General features: G+C 37.9%; 1 protein-coding gene across 3 annotated transcripts in view; it reads right to left on the bottom strand.

Moving 5' to 3' along the window:
* The window catches only part of PLD1 (phospholipase D1), a 149,895-nt gene that overhangs the window by 63,861 nt on the left and 60,790 nt on the right, over positions 1 to 25,244 (bottom strand). For all 3 annotated transcript variants that reach the window (XM_042456831.1, XM_042456829.1, XM_042456830.1), the window contains 8 exons: positions 24,538 to 24,646; positions 20,166 to 20,231; positions 14,703 to 14,761; positions 11,502 to 11,594; positions 7,145 to 7,297; positions 4,363 to 4,512; positions 3,362 to 3,445; positions 951 to 1,032 (listed from right to left, as the gene is read on the bottom strand). In XM_042456831.1, the coding sequence (XP_042312765.1) occupies positions 951 to 1,032; positions 3,362 to 3,445; positions 4,363 to 4,512; positions 7,145 to 7,297; positions 11,502 to 11,594; positions 14,703 to 14,761; positions 20,166 to 20,231; positions 24,538 to 24,646 (796 nt within the window). The remainder of the gene's footprint in view (positions 1 to 950; positions 1,033 to 3,361; positions 3,446 to 4,362; positions 4,513 to 7,144; positions 7,298 to 11,501; positions 11,595 to 14,702; positions 14,762 to 20,165; positions 20,232 to 24,537; positions 24,647 to 25,244) is intronic.

A 25,244-nucleotide genomic window follows, 5' to 3' on the forward strand; every position in this document is an offset into this window, starting at 1 on the left:
GGAGATATAAGGTGCATCTACACTGTAAAAATAATGCTGTTTGACACCACTTTAACTTCCATAGTTCCATCCTACTTAATTGTGGAATTTGTAGTTTTGTAATGCACCATCATTATTTGGCGGATAAGGTTAAAGACCTTGTAAAAATACAGATCCCAGGATTCCATAGGGTGGAACAACAGCATTTAAAGTGGTGTCAAACTGCATTATTTCTACAGTGTAGATGCATCTATAGTGTAGTGCATACCTGGGCAACTATACTGGAACCAAGGAGCAATTTTTGCTCCCAAGGCTCCACAATCGACTGCATCAACATATGACATCTGCAGACTTTTCACACTACACAGTTATAATGCCATGATTCCACTGTAATTGCCAGGGCTACCAAAAAATAAAGTTATTTCTTCTGAGATCCAAGATGCCTCCATCTTTTGTGATGTCACAGCCTCCTTTGTCAAGCCCAAAACATTTAATCTCTCAAGAAAAACCTCTCTGCTTTTACATTAGGTAGATTTTAGGTGTTATTTGGCAAAACATGCCAAATACAGTTCCATTTTTTAAAAAAAAAAGTTTTACGTTTGTTGGCGGTAGAAACCCCAAACAGTAAAGTTCTAGTCCATTGGCTCTCTTTTTAGGATTCCCTGTAATGGCTAAAATGTAGTATCTTCATATATACCATGTTTTGGGTGGTTCTGAAGTGAAAAATTCCCCTTATTTTGAAAAAAAAAAAGATGCTAGAGTCCTGGGGTGTTGTTGCATCCTGGAGGCTTTGAGGGTTGTAAAAATGAGCATGCAACCTGTAGTCCACATATACCCCAAGTCTGATGTGTTGGCTGGGATCCAGGAACCCTATCCTAGCTAGCAGTTCACCAGGTGATCATGTTGGTGAACCACACACACTGCAATCCTACAGGGACAACCCTAATGCATGGATAGCAGGGCACACTTACAGCTTTTCTTCTCAAAATGCAGTCTAATCTCCAACGATTTCCTTCCACCACCGGACGCTTCATGAATATTTCTGGGCTCAGCCTGATTAAAGACAACAACAACAAACAAGAAAACATAAGAATCTGCACTTAATAGAAGTAGAATCACGGTCTAACTCAGTATAAGGCAGCTTCATAACAAGGTGCAAGCAGCTCCCTTTACAACCCTAGTCTGTGGGGCAGCAAGAATAAAAATAATAATAAAACTTTTATTTTTATCCCGCTTTTCTGTGACGAGACAATCAAAGTGGCTCACAACACATTAAAATATCCACATACAACAGTATTTCACAAGTCCCCCCTTTAAAACAGGATTAAACATGATACCGGCATGTTAATTTTATTGTTTTTATTGAATTGTTTTAATGTATATGTATGTATTGTTATTAGATGCTGTTCACCGCCCTGATTTTCAGAAGGGCGGTATACAAATAAAAATTTATTATTATTATTATTATTATACAATTAAAATTGGAGATTAAAATATCTATTAATAACACAATAAAAATATATAACAAGGACAGAGCAGTGGGCTAATACATGATGTGAGGAGTGATCATTCTGTGGGTGGATACATTTATTCAGGAAAGGCCTGCCGGAAGAGATCCATCTTGACAGCTTTTTCGAAGCTGTCTAAGCTGGCAATTTGATGGATCTCATCCGGCAGGCCGTTCCATAGTCTGGGAGCAATTGCAGAGAAGGCCCTCTGGGAGGTAGCAGTTAGTCTGGTTTTTAAATGCTGCAATAGATTCCTCCCAGATAACCTGAGTGTGCGGGGTGGATTATATGGGAGTAGGCGATCCCTCAAATAGGTCGGAACATATGCTCTGCAGGGAAGGTGTCCCAGGATGAGCAGTGTATATATTTGTGTGTGTGCATGTGTGTGTGTGTGTAAGAGAGATCTCCATGTAATTATTTTTTTTTCTGAATGTACTTTCTATACAATATTCCTAACATAATAGCCAAATTCTGTGACCAAATCAAACATCTATTGTATGTCCAGCGAGCACATGGAACCAGGGACGTAGCTAGGATTTTAGGAAGGGGGGGGGATCCAGACTAAGTGCCATCATTATAATGGGGCTTGAGTGCGGCGGCGCAGCAGCACACACCATTCATTTTTCTAATGGAAAGGGGGGTCCGGACCCCCAGAACCCCCCCCCCTTGGCTACGTCCCTGAATTGGAACAATTTGTCACTCAGGAGCAGAGAATGAGACAAGCTGCATATGTGGAAATCCCTCTCTTCCCATAACTTGCCACTTTCAAACAAAGCAGGAAGTCGGTCCCAGCCTAACTCTATGGGTGAAGAGAACAAGCATGCATGTTTTAAGAGGTAGTTGTCCTTTAAGAGGTAGTTGCCTTTTTCTGTCTATGTTCTTTTTGTCCTTTTTGCACCTGAACTGACAGTCCAGTTTTTAAATGCTATGACCATCTGAAGCAATGTTTACATTATAAAGGAAAAGTGAGATATGGGGAGGTGAGAAGCCTATAAACCACATGTTCCATTCCCAACTCTCTGTCAGCTATAACCAAATTGTGATTCACTGGTCATTCCCTGGATGGAAGCCTACTGGAAACAGCTGCTAAAGTGACTGGTAGAAAAGGCATAGGGGTACATAAGAAGTTGTGTTATGCAGAGTCAAACTGTTGGTCCATAAAATCAAGTGTCATCAGCTCTGACCTGGAGTGACTTTCCAGGGTTTCAATCAGTATTCTTTCTTACCTTCAACTGATCTCCCGTCAAAGTACGAACCACTTCTACTTAGCTTCCAAAATCCAATGAGATGAGACACCCTCAAGATGCTATGGTAGCTCCCTCTGTCTCCTCTCTAATAATTATCAGAGGTTAAAAAAGTTACTTTTTTGTGAACCGGAACTCCTAAATTCACCCAACATGCCAGTGTTGATGGGGTGATCAAGGGAGATGTATTAACAAAAGTAACTTTTCCAAGTTCTGGATTAATTTGAGCATGATTTTTTAGAAATGTTTCAATTCCTTTCATTCAGGTCAGGAAAGCAAGTAAGATAACATTTTCATGGGAAGGAGAAACCAAAGGTGAAAACTAAGGATTGATTTTAAAGAAACTTCTGCCTTTTGTCTGTGCGTTTTTTTTTAAAAAATTGTTAGTTCTGCTTTGTTTTCCCAGCCAAGTGTCCTGAAAAGGCCCTTTCAGCAACCCCCCTTCCCGAAAAAACCCCATAACAACAAACGTTCTCTCTATGATGTCGTCATTTCTCTTGCCAAACCATCTGGTCCCGCTGTTAAGTTTCCACACTGAAAAGGGCCCAGAACAGTGCAGCCTTGTCATAAATGTTCTCTGTGGTATCTGAGAAAGGAGGAGGAATATAATCATGCAAATTAAATACAAACCACCAATCTGTGATGAAAATCTCTTCTTTGGCAGCTTCCATGGCATTTGCAACATCTTCAAAGTATCCTTTTGCATTCACATACCTAGGAGCAATGGCAGTATTTCAATTCAGTGTCGCTCAACTTATTAATTAGTATATTTAGGCCCATAGTTTTAATCTTTTAACACTATAGGAGCTAAAAATTGAAAGCAGGATTGGGTAATATAATCTTATGGATTGTGCAATGCTTCTGTTGAATATATTCAAAGATACAGCCCCCTTAGTCTGTTTTAGCATAAGAAGACACAAAATGTAATCTAATGAAGGAGACTGTGTCCACAAAAGCTGATGTTAAATTTTTCACGGCCCCAGTTAATCTGAAATCCCTTGCATAAAATACTAACTTTCTGCAATTGAATACACAACCCAATTAACAACTTTGTGTGCACAATGGCACCATATCCACAACTTTTCCAAAGTTTTTAAAAGATGGCTGGTTCTGCAACCCACTTCTCCATGTCTTCAATCTTGAATATTCTGCATCAGAATAAATGTTCAATTGCTTTTATTGGGAAACTTAAACATGCTTAAGACATCAACAGGATTCCAACCAGGGTTTGGGTCCCTCAGATATGAGTCAATATGAAAAAGTATAAACACATATGAGGACCTGTGCTGGATCAGATGCAGGGTTTATCAAACCCAGCATTCTCTTCTCACAATGGCCAACTATGGCTGTGGAAGCCAATCAGAAGGGCATAATGCAACAACATTCTCCTTCTCATATTCTTCAGCTGATATACTTATGGATGCTATTCCTTGTACTTGAAGGAATTTATATCCATTATAACAGCGGTTACATGATTATAGACAAGCTTGGAGACTAAGATTGCCATCTCCTCTATTACAAATTTCCTGTGTCATTAACAGGTTCACAATAAGCAGAATTTCAACAGACTTTCTGTCACTGACTCTCTAGTTTGGGAAGAGATATCAGAGCAGTGTCCCATCCCATCTTACCATTTTGCTAAGGTGTTCTCCTGGACAGCTGCATAAGAACCAAATCGATGATGCTGGAGAAAGTTCTTGCCATTTTTCTGAATGAATGCTTCTATTCCTTGACCCCACCACAGAGCATGTCTATAGCTGTTACATTTCAAAATCAGGGACCTAGGAGAAGGAAAAAAGATGCAGCACAATGAGAGGGGAAGGGAAAGGGAAACATCACAATCAAACCCACCATAATGTTGAATGGACAGAAGCCTTGGTTTTATTGTACTGGTTGTTAGAGTTTTGTTTCACTTGTTTCAGCACCTGAAATTATGGAGACTTGGTATGTGCAAGCACTGGCCTCAAACTACAAAATGTAGAGCTTGGAACCAGTGACTATTTATGTGAAGTATAGTTAAAAAAAATCTTTCCAGTCTCTGACAGAAAGATGCAAGAAGATGGATAGATGAAAATAGCAAGGCTCTTTTTGACCTGTTTAAGAAGTACAGTTGGCCCTCTGTATCCATGGATTCTGCATCCACAGATACAATCATCCATGGCTTGAAAATATTTTTAAAAAACTAAAAAACAAACCTTTATTTTACTTTTTTATATAAGGAACACAGCTGTGTCTCTATAAACTACACCACTTTATATAATGGGACTTGAGCATCTACAGATTTTGGTATTCACAGGGGGTCCTGGAAAGCCCATAAGATACCATGGGCCCATTGGATCTGCCCAGACTGGTGCCAGTGTTTTTTTTGTTGTTGTTGTTGTTGCAAAACTACCCACAAGTTTCAGTATCATCTTGTGCAATGATAGGTGATGGCTTTTATGTCAGTAGGGTGATGCAACTGCTCCAGAGTATAGTCTAGACCTTAAAGAAACTAGCGAACATATTGCACACTCTCTCCCAAAATAGATTCAGCATGTTGGATAGGTCCATTAAAGGTCAGAATTTAATTTAATTTAATTTAATTTAATTTAATTTAATTTAAGCATCTATTCAGGTTTCGTTGGCCTCTTCTCTGTTCTCTTTCTGCCAGCAGGTAGAAAACGCCATTCTATTTAGATAGGCCTTTGGTGGTCTTTCTAATGTAATGTAATGTACTTTATTTTTATCTTCTATACTGTGTTTCAAATGTATTCAAATGTATTTTAACCTTTGTTAAAATTAGTGGGTTTTAATAGATATTTCATTTTTTTTATTGTTAGGTTTTAACTGCACTTCATTTTAATCTATGTCATAGGCAACTTTGGGCCTCACACTGGGAGAGAGATGTGATATTAATGAACTGGGTGGGATATTAATTAATTTATTAAAATTTCAACCCTCTTCCATTGAGAAAAAAAATCCTTTTCTACATTATAAGATCAGCAGAAGGGAGATTGAACTCTTATGCCGTGCATATGAGAGAACTTTGGCCACTGAGCAGCATGCAGGATTTATAGTTTTTGTGGGTTTTTCAGGCTATGTGGCCATGCTCTAGAAGAGTTTATTCCTGACGTTTCACGAGCATCTGTGGCTTTCCCTAAAGACACCAGCCACAGATGCTGGCAAAATGTCAAGAATAAACTTTTCTAGAACATGTCCACATAGCCTGAAAAACCCACAAAAAACTATGTATGTCAGCTATGAAACCCTTTGACTTCACATGCAGGATTTATGATTGAGTGACCTGGACTGAATGGCCTCCTAGTTATACTTGCTGATCGATCATCTCTGATATTCAGTTCCCCATTCACATATCAAGGAATGTGACTCATCTCAATATTGTGGGCAAGAATGAGATCCAAAAATTCAAAGCATTTCCCAAATTCAAGGCTAAGAGATAACATTTTAGAACAGCCCTACTCAAAGCGATGCCAGTCCATGAGCTATCAGCTGCTAGCCAGCAATGAGGTTCAAGGAAAGAAAGAAATCATTATAGCCAATGGCACAAATACGGTACTGATCCTTGGCACATGTGCAGATTCCCACATCAAATAGCCAACTGCTGTAGAGGATATTGTAAAACAAGGTCTGCAGAAATACATTTCCTTTTCTCTGAATATAGATCCTTATGCAGCCCAAAACAATACCACCTGTATACAAGAGGCTATCAGAACGCTTGCAGGCACCCAAAGCTCAAAAAAAAAAATAAAAAATACAAAACTATTTAGCAGAGGAAATGGAGAGGGGCAGAGCCCAAAGAAAATCAAGCACACTAAGTAGTTACAAAATACAGATTGGTTAAAAGAAACCCAAGAAGGAGGGGAGATGCAAGGAAGTCTTCTTGAAGGGGGCCTGTCAGGCTGGTTGGCTGAAACACTGAAGACAAAGAGTCTACATTTTAGTGTTCTCATGCAAATCCCACTTGTTTCATGAATAGCCATCAAGTCTTTTAGTCATAAGTTCCTGGATGCAGAATTTGGTTACACTGCATCAGCCACTGGCTCACCTTGGGTAAGTTACCCTCTCTCAGCCTCAGAGGAAGGCAAAGGCAAATCCCTTCTGAACAAATCTTGCCAAGAAAACTCATGATAGGTTTGTTTTAGGATTGCCTTAAGTCGGAAATGACTTGAAGGCATACAACACCAACATTACACTTGGAAGTTATTGAGGAGACCAAAGCTGAGGACAACAAACATGACAGCCATGCTGGCTGGGGGATCCTGGGCACTGTAGTCCAAAAAGTCATATTTGAAAGATTCCACATATGACATCCATACTCATAAGATCTAACTCCTACAAAACACTCTAAAATGTACAAATGTGAGATAAATAATGAGAAAGATTCTCATAAAGTGAGGTCTGTAAAAGTCTTACCTGGAGAGATTGTCTATTCGAAGCCCATATTTTGTTTCTGTCTCCTTCTTGCCAATCTTTATGCTGAATTCTTTATCTACCAGTAGGACAAATGAAATGGCTCCACTATCTGGCTTCACATACAGTAGAAAAGAATCCTTTACTACTAGCCACCTGGGAAAGAGATTGAACAATTTCATATTGAGTACAGTATTATTATTATTATTATTATTATTATTATTATTATTAAGCTTTTTAATAGCGCTATAAATTTACACAGCGCTGTACCTACAATCCTATTTACTTATTTATTTAGAATATTTTAGGATGGTCTTCCTGCTCAAGAGTTTTCAAGACAACATAATTTTTATTTTATTTTACATAAACTATACAGTGATAGGGGGCATCTTTTGTTACAATAATGTCTCTGATAAATCAAATATAATGTTTTATCTTTTTCTTTTAAAATGACCACATCACAATGTTTGCTATAATTACAGACTTCTTCCATACTTATGTGGCTGAAATACTGGTCCAATGAACAATAAAAAAAACTTATTCATTTTTTTTGCAACATCAACTTCCGGTGACATTCCACCTTGTCTATGAATTGCTTCCATTAACTTACCAATTTTAATTTAAACTATGTGAATAGTTTAATTATACTTTAATGTGCACTTTTTGTATGTTTTTAGCTGTATTGATACCTTTAAAACTGTAAAGTCACCTTGAATTCCAGTTTTGAGAAACGCAAAATGTTAATGATAACAACAACAACGACAACGTTGGGCCCCAGGTTGAATGATGCTCCTGGTGTGATAAGCCCTCAGGATAACAAGTTGTACAAGTGCGCCTTGTACAAACTCTGCCCTTTCCAGTGAGTCCTCTAACCTGGAACACTACAAGGGTTGCCAGATCAGGCTGTGATAGTAGCAGTATTCACTGTTTGGCTGGTTCATGAAACCTGGTTTCCAGTACTTTGTACCTCTCACTCAGCAACAGCCTATGTCCAACATTTAGTAAGGCCAATACACTCAAGTGAGTTTTCCTGATGTTTTATTTATAAACATGAACTTACTTAATTTCATTAAAGTTCATGGAAAGCATACCAAGGCTTTGATTTTGACAGTATTAAATTGTCAAGCAACAGGCTACGCAGCATTAAAAAAAAACAGATTGCAAATCTGTGGTTTTTTTAAAAAAATTCAGTTTTTTGTAGACTTCCAAGCACTGTGGGAGGAAAAGGGAGGAGAATTCCTTTTCACTTTAAAGTTATTTATACCACCTGAGTATGTGGGTATGTACTGTACATTTGGCAAAATCCTGTTCTTGGAATGGATGCATTTCAGTGAGCAGGAATATGTACCATTCTACTGTCATCACCAGCTGTTTATCTAGATCATACCTAAGTTATTATCCAGATCATTTAATGAGGACTAGTAACATCTTAGACTGCCATATCAGATTTGCCATTGTCATCTTTGGTAATGTCTTAGATGTTACTAGGATGGCAATGGCAACACCGCCCCCCCCCCTTTGAAGAAACATGCCAAGAAAACCCTATGATAGGTTTGCCTTAGGATCACCATAAGTAAAAAAAAAACCTGGAGGCACACAACAACAACATGTTAACATCCTTTAGCCACTGCCTTACAATTACAATACAGGTAATTTCTCCCTACCTGGAGATCTAGATCCCTACAAATATGAATCCAGATTTAGGTGGCACAAAAGCCATTCTACATATTCTTTCCAACCAGGGGACAGGCAAAAGCAATTTGTATCAGTCCTCATGCCCAGTGCTCCAGAACGTGCAAAAATCCAGCTGAGGTCATCAGGGATACTATCTGTTCATGTCAAATCTACTCAGTGGAAACAATGAGCTTAGTGTAATGTGGACTTTCCAATGTGTCCAGGACAAGATCTCTGTATCATGTTTGCCTTGCAAACTGAATTGGGTTTTTGTAAAGTGCTTCAGGATAAGCCTAGTGTTTCCCAACAAGGGCAATACAGTGTGTGTTTACCAAGATGGCACATAAGGCTGTCTTGCATCTGGCTCCAGCACATAAAGAAAGGCATTTACATGTACAAAAGAGGAGGAGGAAGAGGGAGGACAGGAAAAAACATATTGCAGACAATCTTGCTGTTCAAAGGTGAAGAGGCTTAAACAGATACATCTGATATCATAAATCGTAAGCATGTCTTTTCAAAATTCTAGAAAGTGAATTAAATGGGATTTATGGCCTAGTATGGTAAGTTTGCTTAAGTGGAAACAGCAGCAGTTGATGTTGGGGTGGCTTCCATGTTGGGATGGTAATGAATCCATGTTTAATTTTTGTCTGGTTTTGTCAAAATTTTATTAGATCCTGTCATAAGGTTGTTGTTGTTGTTTTATAGTGGTAATGCATACAGATTATAAAATATATAGATATGTTTGAAATAATAACACGTGGGGCTGACATATGATAGAAGCTTGGTAGTTCAGTTGATTGGAGTTGTAGTGTTTCTTCTGGAAGGAAATAATTCTTTGGTTGGAGAATGCACAGATGTCTGTGGGAGGAGCCTGTTATGAATCCAATCAAGGCCAGTCTTGGGAAACTTGAAAGCCACAAAGTGAAAGTATGTGAGAGGGGTGGGCAAATTAGAAGGGGCCAATACTATCTGCGCTACTTTGATAGATATTATGATAGTATTATGAGCAAATCAAGGGAAAGTCCACAACGGTACAGGCTAGGGCATTGCTTGTTCTGTGCTTGTGATTAAAAATATCTTAGTTCTGTCTGCAGAAGTCATACTGTTGGCTTTTTTGGGTTAGTGAAATATAGGCGGGTTACAGACCGCCATTTAGGACGCACTCCGCGCATCCTAGGGTTAGGAAGGGGCGTCCTAGGGTTAGAAAGGGTTGCCCCTTCCTAACCGGCCCCATTTCCAACACACGCGGAGTGTGTCCTAAATGGCAGCGCCCATCCACATGGGCGCTGCCATTTTTACATCTTGGACACACAGCGTCCAGACATGGCGCACCGGAAGTGACGCTGCGAGTGCGTGCTTCGCAGCGCCACTTCTGGGGGCCAAAAAGGAGCGCCATTTCGGCGCTCCTTTTTCGCTGCGGCCGGAAGCCTCGCGGTCTGGCCGCTGGGGCTTCCCGCTGCAGCTAATGGCGGCGATAGCAGACCACCCGCTTTAGGGCAGTCTGTAACGCACCATAGTTTTGCTTTTATGATACAGAAGACTGATTTACTAAACTCTTAGATGTGAGAGGTTCTGACAGGTTGGACAGAAAAGCTATCAAGGGTGCTGATCCCTATCTTCTAAATAGGCTCGTCACTTTGGATAGTGGTATAAGGCTTGGACTGAAACTAACAATGGATTCACAGGTGCTGCCAACCACTTCTGGGCTACAAGAGTAAAAAGCAGGTGGCTGCAAAGGGGCAATGAATCGATTGTGCTGGAAGAAGGAGAAAACCAGTCATACCTCCAAATCAAATTGCAGCAAAGTTAATTTTTTTAACTATAACACAGAATTTAAAATTTCTTTTAAAATGTTTGAAAAAAGATTAAACAAAGTAAAAATAAAATTAAACAAATTAAAAATAAAAATTCCTTCGAAAGCAAACAAAAGATTTTGTATTGATTAATATAATGGATTAATAAGCTAAGCATTGCAGCCTTAACATTGACTCCTTTGTAATGCTACAGTTGAACATAAGTATCAGGTTATTGTTTAATCCCTTTCTGCTATATGACATTAGTCTTATTACTGAGCAGGTTTGGGGATCATGTGGCTCTCCAGGTATTGGCTTGCAGCTACCAGCATTATTGACCACTGGATATGCTGCTCCTCGGAGCTGCAATCCAACGTAATCTGGAGAGTTGCAAAATTCACACCTCGGTTACACAATGTGACTACTCAGTAGTGGGATTAGTTTGCTTTATAATGTACTTTCAGTTCTTGAGGCACTGTATGGATAAAAAGTAGCCCCAACAATACACACATTAGCTATTTAGAAAAATGGACAGGAGTCAAGCAGGACAGCATCAAAATCTGCAGGCTCAAATGCAAACCAAACACTGTTGCCAGGTGGAGGATTTATGGAACTAAATACAAATGGGAATTTGCATTCAATTTGCTATACATTCATTTGTCTCCAGACTCACATTCCTCTTTCAGTAATGATATGGGAGTTAATATTATAGCTTGCCTGAGTGAAGAGCTCCTGCTCAGTACACACAGGGCAGCTGTTGCAGATCATGAATTATTTGTAGAACCTTCAGCCTAAAAAAAGCAACAGCAAGCTTTGCTGTCAATATGTTCAGTATAAACCTGTGAGAAGAATTCGGAATTAAAGACTGAAAAGGGGAATATCCACAAAGGTACCTTTTGGACCATCGGTAGCAGAGTCTTCCTTGCCCGCAGCAATTCAAACCTGGTATTCTATGACCTCCAGATCTTTTCATGATCATACCCTCTCTGAAAATAAAGGGAGGAGAATGAAAACATTGCTTTAACAAGCTCTTGGAAAAACTTGGTAGGAAGCTGTCATAGAGATATGGGTGCTCAAGACCTGTTCATTACTGAAAGTTAAGGAGCCAAATTGCAAGAATTTACCTTAGTTCATCCCCATTTCACCTATACATCTCCAAAGGCAATAGAAATGCAACTCTTTAAATAGGTGGGGAGCATGCCACCCTCTGGATGTTTTTAGACTGTTGCTCCCAGCATTTCTCACCTTTGGTTCTGCCAGCTAGGGTTGCTGGGACTTCCAGTTGAACAACATCTGGAAGACTGCAACATGCCCACAGGTTGTCCAGCCAGGATTTATTTATTCAGGCAAATTTGCATAGGAACACTTTTAGCCTGAATAGCACAGACAGCCTTGGAGAAAAACATCCTATGCAATTTCCCTTCAGTTTTTGCATTTCAAATGAAAAAAAACCAATATGGGAATGCATTGCAAAGCAGTAGATTGGCCAGACCTGATACATACCAAGAAGACTAAACAAATCAGCAAAAGAGAAGCCAGAAAGCAACAACCTAAAGTACATTCAGCAGGCAGTAGGATTCCCTGAACCTAAGTCAAGCTTACTTTGGAGCAAACATGCTCAAGTCTGAGCTGAATGGAAGTAGGCCATCAGCTGCTGCCTGCTTAAGACATAGACATTCTGCAGGCTTGGCTGAGTCCCTCTCTTTCTTGAGCATCTGAAGTTCTTTCTAAAACGTGTGGGTGTTCTTTGCTTTGATTGCATTGTTTTTCCTTTCCCCTATATGACTTCCTCAAAGAGTTGCTGACTTCCCAGCTATCTTCTGCTGCTGTGCCTAGAATAATGACAAGATCTGAAAGAATCAGCTGCTGCTGTTTTCACAGCATGGATATAAATGTTGTCATCTACTAACTGCTGTAAATCAAGGTGCTGTTAAAGGCACACCAGCAGGGCCTAACTGAGGAAAGCTGGCAGCTCTACTTTCTGTTTCAGCAAGCAGATTTTGGTCTATGCAACAAAGCATGGCATTTTCTGTGTCCATCCCTGCCTGTTTCTCACCCTGCATACCTCTCTGTGTTTACTGGCTTTGATATTCTCACTATGGGCTTTCTGCTTCATACCTGCCTCATGAATCTCATGATCATCTTCTGGAACTGACCTCCATTCATTTCTCACCAAAGATTCCTCCATGCCCTTCAATCTGAAGCAGAGATGATCTTCCAGATGTTGTTGCACTGCAACTTTCATCTGGTATAGGCCCCATAGCTAATGTTAAGGGTTGGTGGGAGTAGGTCCTTGAAAAGTTAATTTTCTTTTTAAAATCATTTTTATTAATATTATTTGAACCCAAATAATATTTAAAAATTACAATTATACAACATATACATTCCTTTTACAAACAGGGCTGCCATATAACAATCAGAAATATAGCATATCTAACACTGACACAACAAATACTTTCTCTCGATATAACAAATATAACATATAACAGATGTGACAATCATTCATACACCATACAGTACTTCCTTATCTACAACGTTTAGGTATTGTATAGTATTGCCTTATTTTGAATATTATCTATTCCTATATTGAAAAATATAATGTTTTTCCTATATTTTTATGTACCTATTTTCACAATTAGTTATTTTTATACATATATCATTTATGTACCTATTTTCACAATTAGTTATTTTTATACATATATCTATAAACATATACACACCATATTTATTTATTCCACATTCAGTCCCATTTCAACTCTCTCTCTCCCCATTTCTGGAATAAGTAGTTTGATTACTTTTTCCCAATCTTCTATGTATTATTTTTTAATGTTCATTTTGTAAGTTTTTAGGCTGTTTATCCATTTTATTACATCCAATAATTTCAGTAAGCAGTCTTCTATTAATTATATTTTCTCTTGTTTCTGTTTTTGAGCACACACCATATGTGCAACAGACAACATGTAAAAAATAATTCTTCTGCCACCACCCCCGATTATTCATCAGTTATATTTAAGCTATCTTGTAAAATAACATTTATTGTATGATGTACTTGTGATCAAAATTTTCTTGCTTTTATACATGGCCACCACATATGATAAAGTGTTGCTTTTCCTTAGTACATTTCCAATACTTATCACATAGATCTTACATCACTTTTCCGGTATTAAATAACATATAAGATATACCTTGCAGTAGTTTTCTTTGAGATCCTCACATATATTTTAGTCTTTTTTTTTCATGTTAACTCCCATTGACTTAAATCAATTGGATAACTGAAATTTTTGGACCATTTTATGATGTTTTCTTTTATTATTTCCTGTTCCATTGCCATTTTTAGGAGACATATTATTTTGACAAAATCACTTTTTTATTTGACGGTAATATTTGGAGTTTATTTTTTTCTAAGTCTTCTTGCTTATTGTCCATTAGATATTTTTTCCTTCATTTGTCTGTTTAAAAACCAGCTAAACTGAGTGCCTTCTTTTAGAGCAATTTAAAATTTATTCTAGTGTTTTTATTCTCACTGTATTGTTCTGGTAAATCACTAAATCTTTGTATGTAATCTAATTTTCGTTTAACCATGGATCACTTCTAAAAAGTGCTTCATGCAAGGAAGCCCACAAATCCACAAGGAATTTTTTTCTCTTGGATGAGAGGATTCAGTGATTTGAAATCCAAAAGGTAGCTTTTCTAAGTTCTGGATGGAAGTTACAATCTGAGAACATTTGGCAGGTCAACTGTTGCCCACCACTCATATGGAGTCCAATTTTGCTGTAGGAACATGGTTCCTCTTGCTGGGAGATGGAATAGGAGCTTGCTCCATCCACTCCACGCATTGACCTGGTTTTGCAGTGTTGCCAGGAATGGCGCACAAATTAAAAAAAGAAAAGAAAAGGAAAAACAAAGAAAGAGGAACATGGTTCCTCTTGGTAGTGTAAGACAATAGAATTAAATCATGCTGAGGAAGGGCAGTATTTCCCCATGCTTTGGAATACTGAAATGAAAGGTGATTTATAAATGTTAAAAAAAGAATTAGAGGCTCCAGGACTGAAACTTTCCTCCAAGAAATCTTGGTTACAAAAACATTAACTTACATGCCCTTTGGTCCTAGATCATGGATAAATGACAGCTGACTTACACCAATGAATTCCATCTGAAAAGTAGAAAAAAAGAAAGAAAAAGAAAGAAAGAAAGATCTTATATTACTTAAATGTAGGAATCCAACAAATGGTCCATGTTTAATTCACTAAATGACTTTTGCGGGTGCATACTATATCTATTCATGTAATCCATTTATAATCAATATATTAACAGGTGGATATTATATCTATATATCATCATCATCAAGTTGACTTTGACTTATGGCAACACAATGAAGTTACCTTGTTATCAACAACAGCCCTGCAAAGATGTAGCAAACTTAGGGTAGTGCCTTTCTAGTATTATTATCTTGATGCTTAACTGATGCTTTTAAAACTGCATTTAATCTAACTTTGGCTGTCTCTGCACTGCAGAAATAATTCATTTTGACACCGCTTTAACTGACATGGCTCAGTGCTATGGAATTCTGCAATTTGTAGTTTGTTGTGGTACCAGACTAGTGTTAAACTGCTTTATTTCTGCAGTGTACATATAGCCCTTGTTTAACTTATTTTAATTTTGTGTTAATATTATTCAGAAAGTAGGATATAAATACATTAAAAGAAATAACAGACATAAATTCAAGCTTGTGGTATTCTATGAGGGAAATCAACCTAACAGAACAGCTATCTTCCACATCCTCATTTGAAATTTTATAGTCTCCCAGCTGTCCTCAAAGAAGCTCAATATCTCTCTCAGCTCTCTTAGTAACCTGGGTTAAGAATGGTATAGCTATGAAATAGTGGCATATGAAGTTTACAGTATCAATGTGCATTGTTGTGTCAAGGGGGAAGCATTGGCTGAAGCAAAATGATCAGTGTGGAATGAAATGTGAACAGTCAAGTAACAGGTGTCTGCTGGAGATAAACCCAACAGATCAATTGTGTCTGCAGAATACAGAATTCAGATTCTTTTAAGGCAGAATTTAAGGAAGATTAGATATGAACCAGTATGGGCAACAAGCCTCATCTTGTGGCTGCTGTTCATTATATGATTCAGTGAGGTAGGAAATAAACAAGATAGCTAATACAACAATATACTACTTTTGGAACCCAAACAGCAACAACAACCAGCACTCCACTTAGTTCTGGCTGTGCACTTGAACAGACTTTGATCTTTGTTTCAAAAACAAAGTTGCTATGGCAAACAGTAAATTGTTTTTTAAAGCAAAATAAACACACACAAACACACACATACATATTTTTGTTTTAAGTCTTAAAATGAAGCAATTAAAAACATACAAGTCATAACACTATTTAAAGGTTGACAGCAACAATTACTGTGCATCTGTAAAAGAGACGTTTACCAGAGTCGTCAACCATATAAAGCCCCTATATTATGGCATCTTTCATAAAAAAAAACCCATATGGAGCTGGAGGAATATATATATATGTAAATATGTTGTTATTTGCCTTTGATAATAATAATAATAATAATAATAATAATAATAATAATAATAATAATAATAATATTTATTTATTTGTATCCCACCTCTCCCTGTATTGGATTGAGGTGGGTAACAACAAACATAACAATAAAAATAGAACACAACAAGTTGTTTTTGGATTATGGCAACCCTATCATGGGGGTTTGATGGCAAATTTCTTCAGAGGGGAGTTGCCTTTGCCATCCTCTGAGGATGAGAGAGTGTGACTTGTCCAGGGTCTTCCAGTGGGTTTACATGGCCAAGCTGAGATTTGAACCCTGGCCTCCAGGGTCATAGTCCAGTGCTCAAACTAGTACACCACACTGGTTCTTACATGTAAATATATCATTTGCAAATGTAATACAGAACTACTGTGTTTGATAGACGGTACAGTATCATGGGTTTGACTGTCATGGTAAGTCAGTTTTGATGCTATGAAGAGTTTAGTCTCCTTCATGCATAACACACAAAAAGAGATAAAGTCTACAGGAGGATGCAAAGACTAGGCCTGTGCCACTGTTCCTGCACCTACATTTGCTTCCAAGATGAACATGTTGGTGTAGATATTTGAAGAGCGGTTGCAGATGACTTTGCCAATGAGTGTGGTGCCCACGTCTATGACTGCAGTATAATATCCTGGGAAGCAACAATAGTACATCCCTGTTTCTTGCATTCACACACTGACCCCAATTTATGTCTGTCATACTCTTTGTGTACAGTTTGTGAAAAAGCACAAAAGTACAAAAATGTTTTTGTCTTTTGAATTTTATAGGAAACATGTATACTCTTATACACCTTCTTTTACTCTTTTGATCTCTAGTCAAATTTCTAGCACTGAAAGCAGTACAGGAAGAAGGACCACAGCTTGATGGTAGAGCTTGTGTTTGCATGCTGAAGGTCCCAGATTCAGTCTTTGGTTTGTTGCTGTTGTTGTGTGCCTTCAAGTAATTTCCAACTTATGACGACCCTAAGGCAAGCCTATCACAGGGTTTTCTTGGCAGATTTCTTCAGAGGGGGTTTGCCACTGTCGTCTTCTGAGGCTGAGAGTGTGTCAGTTGGCCAAGGTCACCCAATAGATTTCCATGGCTGTGCTGGGATTCAAACCCTAATCTCCAGAGTCCTAGTCCAATGCTCAAACCACTACACTATAGATATCCCCTATTAAAAGGATTAGGTGGGAGTAATAGTGTTTGTGTGTGTGTTGGGGGGGGGGGGGGGGGCTGAGGCAAGTACCTGATGCAATTCCTATTCCCAACTGTAATTTTATGTCTAAAACACAGGATTAAGAAGTGTCTGAAAACTTTCTGCCAGCCACCTTTAGCCACTGTCTAAACATTTTAATGTTGCTGGTTGACAATCAATGCAGATGTTTTGGGGGAAGGTGAAATATGGCTCACCTAGGACATGTGAAAAAGCAGTTAAATTTTGGAGGCAGATACATCAGGAAATTAAGAAAATTATAAAAGAGAATGTTGAATTAAAACCTGAAATCTTCTTATTAAATATGTTGGATGACAAATTGGAAAAAAATTGGTAAAATTATGTTTTACATGTTATCTGCTGCGAAGATAGTGTACGTGCAATTCTGGAAGAGTGAAGACATCCCTTTGAAGGAAATTTGGATACTGAAACAACAAACTGGCAAGGTGCTTGGAATATGACTGATAAATATTTAGAGGACTGGAATTTATTTTTGGAATATTTACAACAAAATTTGGTACAGCAGCATCTCTAAATATAGGAGTGGAGATATAAGAGTCTGTAAAAAATTCTTGTCAAGTTAATATGGTGTATAACTGTTAACCCAAAAAATTTATAGGCCTCTTACTTTTTTTCAAATTGTCTCTATTTTGTTTCTGGGTAAAATTAAACTAATGAAACAAAGGTGAAAAGAAACACCATTCGATATTAAGTTATAAAGATTTTAGTTAATATAAGATAGAACCTAAAGATATAACTTAAGTTCAGCAATAGGAAGTATTGAATGGTTTTTTCTTCTATTATCTTTTTTTTCCTTTCTTTTTTCCTCTTTTCTTTTCTGAGTGAATTGTATGTCTTTGTGAAACCAATTCTTGTTTGTAGTTGTAGTTACGTTATATGTTGTTATGGATGATGATATAATGTGTGTGTGTGTGTTTTAATATGCAATAATAAAATTTATTTTTTAAAAAAGAAATATGGCTCACCTAATAAAAAAATCCTCATAAAGAGCTTTTTAATAAAAGAAGAATGTGTGCTTCTAGGGAAGACAAGAAGATCTGGAAAAGAGGGGATGGCACATGCTTAAGCAGGAAGTGAGCGGGCATAAAATCTCACATAGCACCTAAAAACATATGGAACTGTGTGCTGTTGGGATCTCCTCAATCCGACTTCCAGAATGTAAGTTAGGAAAAGATTATAGAAATGGGAGAGATGCTGTCAAACATACATACTAAAAAGGCCCATGTGCAAACGATAAAGAACAGATTTAAAATTATGTACTGAATCAGCCTGGATCCCCAATACATGAAGGACTATTTTGTCTTACATATGTGAAGATGTGGGAGAGGATCTTCTCATCTGTGTGTCTAAAAAATTTTATGCATATGCTTTTAAACTTTTAATACATTTTAAATCTGTTTTAACTCGCTAATGTGCTTTTGGACTATGTAAATTATTTTATTGTTCTACAGTTGTTTTACCTGTAATTGGTTTATATTAATTTTACTTGTATGCCATCAGAAGATCTTGTGATATAGGATGAAATAAAAATATTTGAGAGTCAGTGTGGTGTAGTCATTTGAGTGTTGAACTATGACTCTGGAGACCATGGTTTGAAGGTTGGCCATGGAAATCCCCTGGGTGAACTTGACCAAGTCACACACTCTCAGCCTCAGAGTTGGCAATGGCAAATCCCCTCTGAAGAAACTTGCCAAGAAAACCCCATAAAAGGCTCACCTTAGGATCCCCATAAGCCAGAAATGACTTGAAGGCACACAACAACAACAAATAAATCATTTAACAATGAATGTATGGTGTGCTTGTGTCATACGCGGGCGTGATATATGTGGATTTCAGCATTTGCTGAAAACCGTGCTGGAAGAAGGTGCATGCCCATGGCTTCTAATAAGGCTTAAGCATACACACACTCAAAAGAAGTATTTTACGCGTACCGTTATGTACTTTAATCTTCTCGGATGACTCAACATCTATGGGTGCCAAGTTGGCATAATATCACTTTCATGAACAGAAGGTAATTATATTATTACACATGCACACTAATCTAAGCCTACATGTACTGCTTTTTTCTTGAAACTTAATTCATATGCAAAATGCAAATAGATATATATTAAACAACTGATTAATTTGTTGAAACTCATGCAGTTATATAGTTAAAATGATTTTTATAGTAGTAGTTATCTTTATTTACAAAGGAACAAGTTAAAATTATTAAGGTTAAGGTTAAAATGTTTAAAGATCTGGAAACCAGTCCCTCTGACAAATGGCTGCAGGTCTTGGGTATGTTTGACCTGGAGAGGAGAAGATTGAGAGGTGATATGACACGCATCTTCAAATATCTGAAAGGCTATCATATGAAAGATAGAATAAATGTTTGTCCAGAAAACAGAACCAGAACCAACAAACTCAAATTACACAAAAGGATTTTGGAATGGAAGAATAGGGATACAGTCACTTCTTGAAAATAACAGCAGTTCAACAGTGGAACAGACCAGGTCAGAAAGTGGTGGACTCTATGTCATTTTAAGTTTTGAAACCAAGATTGGATGGCCATCTGTCAGGCATTTAGCTTCTGATTTCCTTTTCCAGCAAGATGAATTAGATGTCTTTGGAGTTCATTTTTAACACTACTATTTTATGATTCTTTTGGAATACTTTAGAAGCAGGTAGTAGTCCAAGTAGTTCTGTAGTTGCTGTGACTTTGAAAGAACGTCAATCAACTCAGCAGACAAAAAATTAAAGAACATTTCTGAGGACATTGTTTTATACTTACTGTTCCATGGTAGTTCCTATACAGGGGCATTTTTAGGAGGTTTGTTAAGTATTCTTCTAGTTGTTTCTACGAAGAAAACACAGTAAGTTGAAAAAAGATGCAAAAATCTTACGTACATTACTTGTTTGGTACAGTATATTATTGTGTCAATCAGAAGGAAAATAATTAACATTACAATCAATAATAATAATAATAACAATAAATAAGCCTGTGTTTCAAGACTGCGGAATTTATTTGAGCCCAAGAGCTGAATTATATTTCAAAAAAGTTCTTGGTGGTGTATTCCAATGGCAGGCAGAACCAAAAGCAAAAGGATGGGTCAAAAATACTACCCTATTTTAGCTTCAAGTTCTTACTGTTAGTTGATAAGCCTTATGATGGTTATTTCAACTTCCCAGAATGGCAAAAAACAAACAAACAAAAACCCACATAGAGATGATGGGAAATTATAATGCCATAAGGAAGGAGGCATATCCATCTGGGACACCCCAAAAGGACCAGATTTAGCTCCAAGGTCCCCACTGTGATCTACTTGAACTAGGAGTTTCAATGCAGCAGCTGTTTACCACATTGAGAAGAAAGCAAGACTGGAAGAAGGAAATGAAGGAGAAAGATTATAGTCAATGCTGAGCAAAGATGTACAGTACAGTTTATTCATGACAACCAAATACAGGTTATAGTCATCAATTATAAAAAATAATTAAAACCCTGTAAAACTTCCACAATCAGTTAACTCTATAACATATAGAGCAATATGTTTACACTAAAGTTCTAGAAATTACTAAAACATATCACAATTTTCCAAAATCCATTCAAATTAGTATAATCTGTTTATTGCAGATTCCCATGCAGGCCTCTATCCTCAAAATCTAATCCAAGTTTAGCTGCTTTCACAGCAAATCTGGAAGTATTGAACATAACAGAATGTATTAGCTAACAAGTAAGTGATTTTCTCCAAGTCATTTTGGTTAGCTACAGGTTCTAAACTTCTCTTCAGAAACATATCTCTTGGGGTTTTGTATATCCTACAATGTAGCATATAATGTATTGTGTCTTCAATATCCCCACGACAAATGCAGATACACTGCTCCCTGGGAATCTTTTTATATTTCCCTTCAATGTAATTGGTTTTCATTGTCTGGAATCGTAGGGCTATAAAAGCCCTACAAAGAAGAGGTTGACTTATTTCTGATAAATATTTTTCCTCTCCGAAACATACTTTTAGCAAAGGGAAGCCAGAAGAGAACTTTGAAGCTCTAATGGCATTTATATCCCGCAGAGCATAATGCTCTTGCATCCTTTCTTTGATGAGTTTCCTACCATGCTGTATATCACCAGATTTTAGAGCTATAAGGTCCAGGCCAAATTTCTTCAAATTTGCCTCACATTCTAATAACCATGAATTTTTATAGCTAGAACTGCATTTCCACCTTTGACTGTAGCAAATTTTAAGATAGTTTGAATAGATCTTTATGCCTTCAAATTTACAGCTGTCAAGTGGCTATTCCATGAGCCATTTTGGGAAAAGCAAACTCCTAAGTAATTAAATTGCTTGACTTGTTCCAGGTGAAACTCATTCAGTACCCATCTATGTTTGGGTGGATGTTTGCCAAAGACCATAGCCTTAGTTTTTGTATAGTTCACACAGAGTTGTTCTTTGTTACATACTTCCCCAAAAGCTTTCAACAATCTTCTCATACCTATTAAATTTTGTGCCAAAAGGACCATATCATCCGTATATAGTATAATATTAATTTCCCAATTTCTCAAGGACACAGGGAAATTATAGTTATTGGCCAGTTGAGCAATTATATCATTTACATAGATATTAAACAAAAATGAGACAAGCCAGCCTTGTCTCACACCCTTGGAAATTTTAACCTCTTCTGATAAATGTCCCGTTTTACTTACTCTTACTTGTATATTAGTATCTGAGTATAAATTCTTAATTAAGACCAACAAATGTCTATCCATTCCCAATCTCCACAATTTGTGCCACCTCTGCCTGTTTATTCTGTCAAAGGCTGAGGTTACTCCACCATTGGGAAATTTCCCAACTGAGCTGATAAAAGTAAAAAGTAAAAAGCTTTGCTAATATGGGGGCCCATCAGTACAAATTATCCAAAACTATCTCTGGAGGAAGCATGTCTTCTCCAGGTGCCTTCCTTCTATGTAGACTTAGAATTAGTTGCTTCACCTCACTTGCTGTTACTACTGGTCATACCTCCGTTTCTTTAATATTAGGGAGTTGAAAGGATGGCAAAAGGTTCTTGCTTAAATCAAAACCAAAATCAAAGTTAAAAACTTGATTGAAATAAATTTCCCATGATTTAATATCCCAAGGATCCAAGCGGGATTACATCAATAAAATAATACAATCCAATCCAAAGATCTATAAAATACTAATACTGAATTACACATTCCTATTAGTTCCTTAAAATATCCAATCATTAAATATTTATACAATCATAATCAAGGTGGAGCCTTAAGCATAGTCTCTTATACTAAATCCGGTGGATAAGCCTGCCGAAAGAGATCTGTCTTAAGTGCCTTCTTAAAGGCACCTAAGGTGGTAATAAGACGGATCTCTTCTGGTAGACCATTCCACAATTTAGGGGCTGCGGCAGTAAATGCTCTATGGAAAGTTGTGGTTAATCAAGTGTTATGGTATTCCAAAAAATTCTTCACGGATGTTCTAAGTTTATGGGGCTGATTATGTAGGGAGAGGAGTTGCCACAGGTAACTTGGGCCCGAGCCATGTAGGGCTTTAAAGGTAATAACCAACACCTTGTATTGCGCCTGGAAGCTAATTGGGAGCCAGTGAAGAGATTTTAGCACTGGTGTTATGTATTCATAATTTAGGCATAATACAAAGAAACAGGTAAGGACAGAAGAAATTCAGACATGTGGAAGTACTAGTAACTTGATGCTTTTGTGGAAAAGTGAAAGGAAGAAAGTGCAGAGAATTTGGGAAATGGTGCTGTCTGGTAACTGTCTTACAGGGAATATCAACAAAAAAATCTAATCCTGTAAATTGGCTAGCTAGGACGAGAGCTGCAAAATATGTCAAATGATATTCACAAGGCTATAGGTCAGGTAAATATATATGCTCATCTCTTCTCTGCTGGTACAAGGGCCAAAGAGCTGTTACAAATAAGAAAGCAGTTTCGCAGGGACTCAGATAGCAATGTTTTGCAAGTGAATCATTTCGCACATTCAGGATGAATCAGCATTGCAGAAATAATCCAGTTTGACACCACTTTAATGACCACGGCTTGATACTATGGAATTCTGGGGTTTGTAGTTTTGTGAGATATTTAGCTTTCTCTGTCAGAGAGCTCTGGTGCTACAACAAACTACAAATCCCAGGATTCCATAGGATGGAACCATGACAGTTAGAGTGGTGTCAAACTGGATCATTTCTGCAGTGAGGATGCAGTCTCAGTTATAAATTGTCAAGCACTGACTACTCAGTGGATGGCAGACTGATAGATACATATGTTTGAAAGAGGTCTGTGATTCTCAAAATAAAGGCAAAAATCTGCTCTATGGGCCAATGGGACATTTTCTCCAAAGCAAATACTAGTTCTCCCCTCCATCCCCAAACACAAAAAACAGGCAGGCAGGCAGGCAGGCAAACAGGTGATGAACAATGGCTTTTATCACATATGGCTTTTAAACTACCATTAAAGTTGGAAAATAGCTCCTTCATATTGTTGCTTCTTTGCCTTGAAGGCATTGTTAAAGCACACCTTGTCACTGATGGTGAAACATATCGACAAGCTTCCAAATGTGCTGCTGCACCATTAGTCTTCAGGTGTGACATGTTCCTCCCATGGCAGTGTCTCCTCCTCTCCCCCATCCTGCTCCTCATTACTATACCTGACCTGTCTGTTTTCTTTTAAAAAACTTTTAAAAATTGTATTAACATACCTCCAGCAACAACAACAGCAACTAAACCCATATTGTTTTTTAAACAAACAAACAAAACACCAATCCTGCATGCTTGATAGGGAAGTGGTGTTAGGGAACAGTATGGAAGATAGCCCGAGGATCCAGTCACATTACTGAAGAGACATGTGATACAAAATGCTCCCAGGCGCGCTTCCTGAATTGCCATGGAAATGTGCCTCCCTCCTTTGCGTCCCTGAATCGTTTCTAGGGAGCGGAACAAAGTTTGCATTTATGGGAAATCTGTTCCCCTTGCAACAATTCAGGGATGCTAGAGGGAGCCACATTTCCATGGCAATTCAGGAAGCGTGCCTGGTTTTCAGACACAGGTGCTTCCTCCACCTTTTGGGGGCGTTTGGAGGACATTTCAGCAGCAATGCAGCCAGGTATGAAAATCTTCAATAAGAGGAAGGATGCTCACTCTTCTGCTGGAGAGGTGTTCTTCTCTAACCATGTTCTCAGATGTGCGTGGTAAATTTGGCATTTGCCTTGCTTCTCCCCTTTTAACAGTCTGCCTTCGGACTGTGTGTCTGAAAAAGATAACAACCAGATAGTGAGCCAGGGTTTTCTCAAGCAGTGGAACATAGGAAAAGGAAGGCAGGGGCCTGTTCCAACACAAAATTTCTTATTGTTAGGAACTCTCCCATGAAGGCAGAATTCAAAAGTAGCCACTCATGCATATGTTAAGCTGAACTTTGCATACAAGTTAAACTTTCTTTCTCCAACCCATCAGAAGCTCCCAGAATATAATTGCAATTCATTCTTATTATATGTTATCTTCACAACAATCTGGTAACTTCACTCTTAGCTGCAGTAGCCCTCTCATTGGTGGTTCCATTTAGAAGGGAAAAGTTACCCTCTTCAGGTTCAGCAGCCTGGATAGCCCTTTTAAAGTTTGGACTGGAACACAGAGTGGATTCAGCACTCCATTGCAATGGGGTTTCTCTCAGGATACTAATGATAATATTTCAGATCACAGTATTCCTGAGATTATACTGTGCATGATTCCCACTCCTTTGGCTCTTGCTATTTTGCTCCTTTTCTGAAGCAATTGCTTTTAGGCCTTGGAAGTAATGAATGCCCTTCAAGAACCACCAAGATCGGCCAGCACTTAGCACTCGTGTGACT

This window comes from Sceloporus undulatus, chromosome 3, assembly GCF_019175285.1.
Source record: "Sceloporus undulatus isolate JIND9_A2432 ecotype Alabama chromosome 3, SceUnd_v1.1, whole genome shotgun sequence".
Taxonomy (NCBI): domain Eukaryota; kingdom Metazoa; phylum Chordata; class Lepidosauria; order Squamata; family Phrynosomatidae; genus Sceloporus; species Sceloporus undulatus.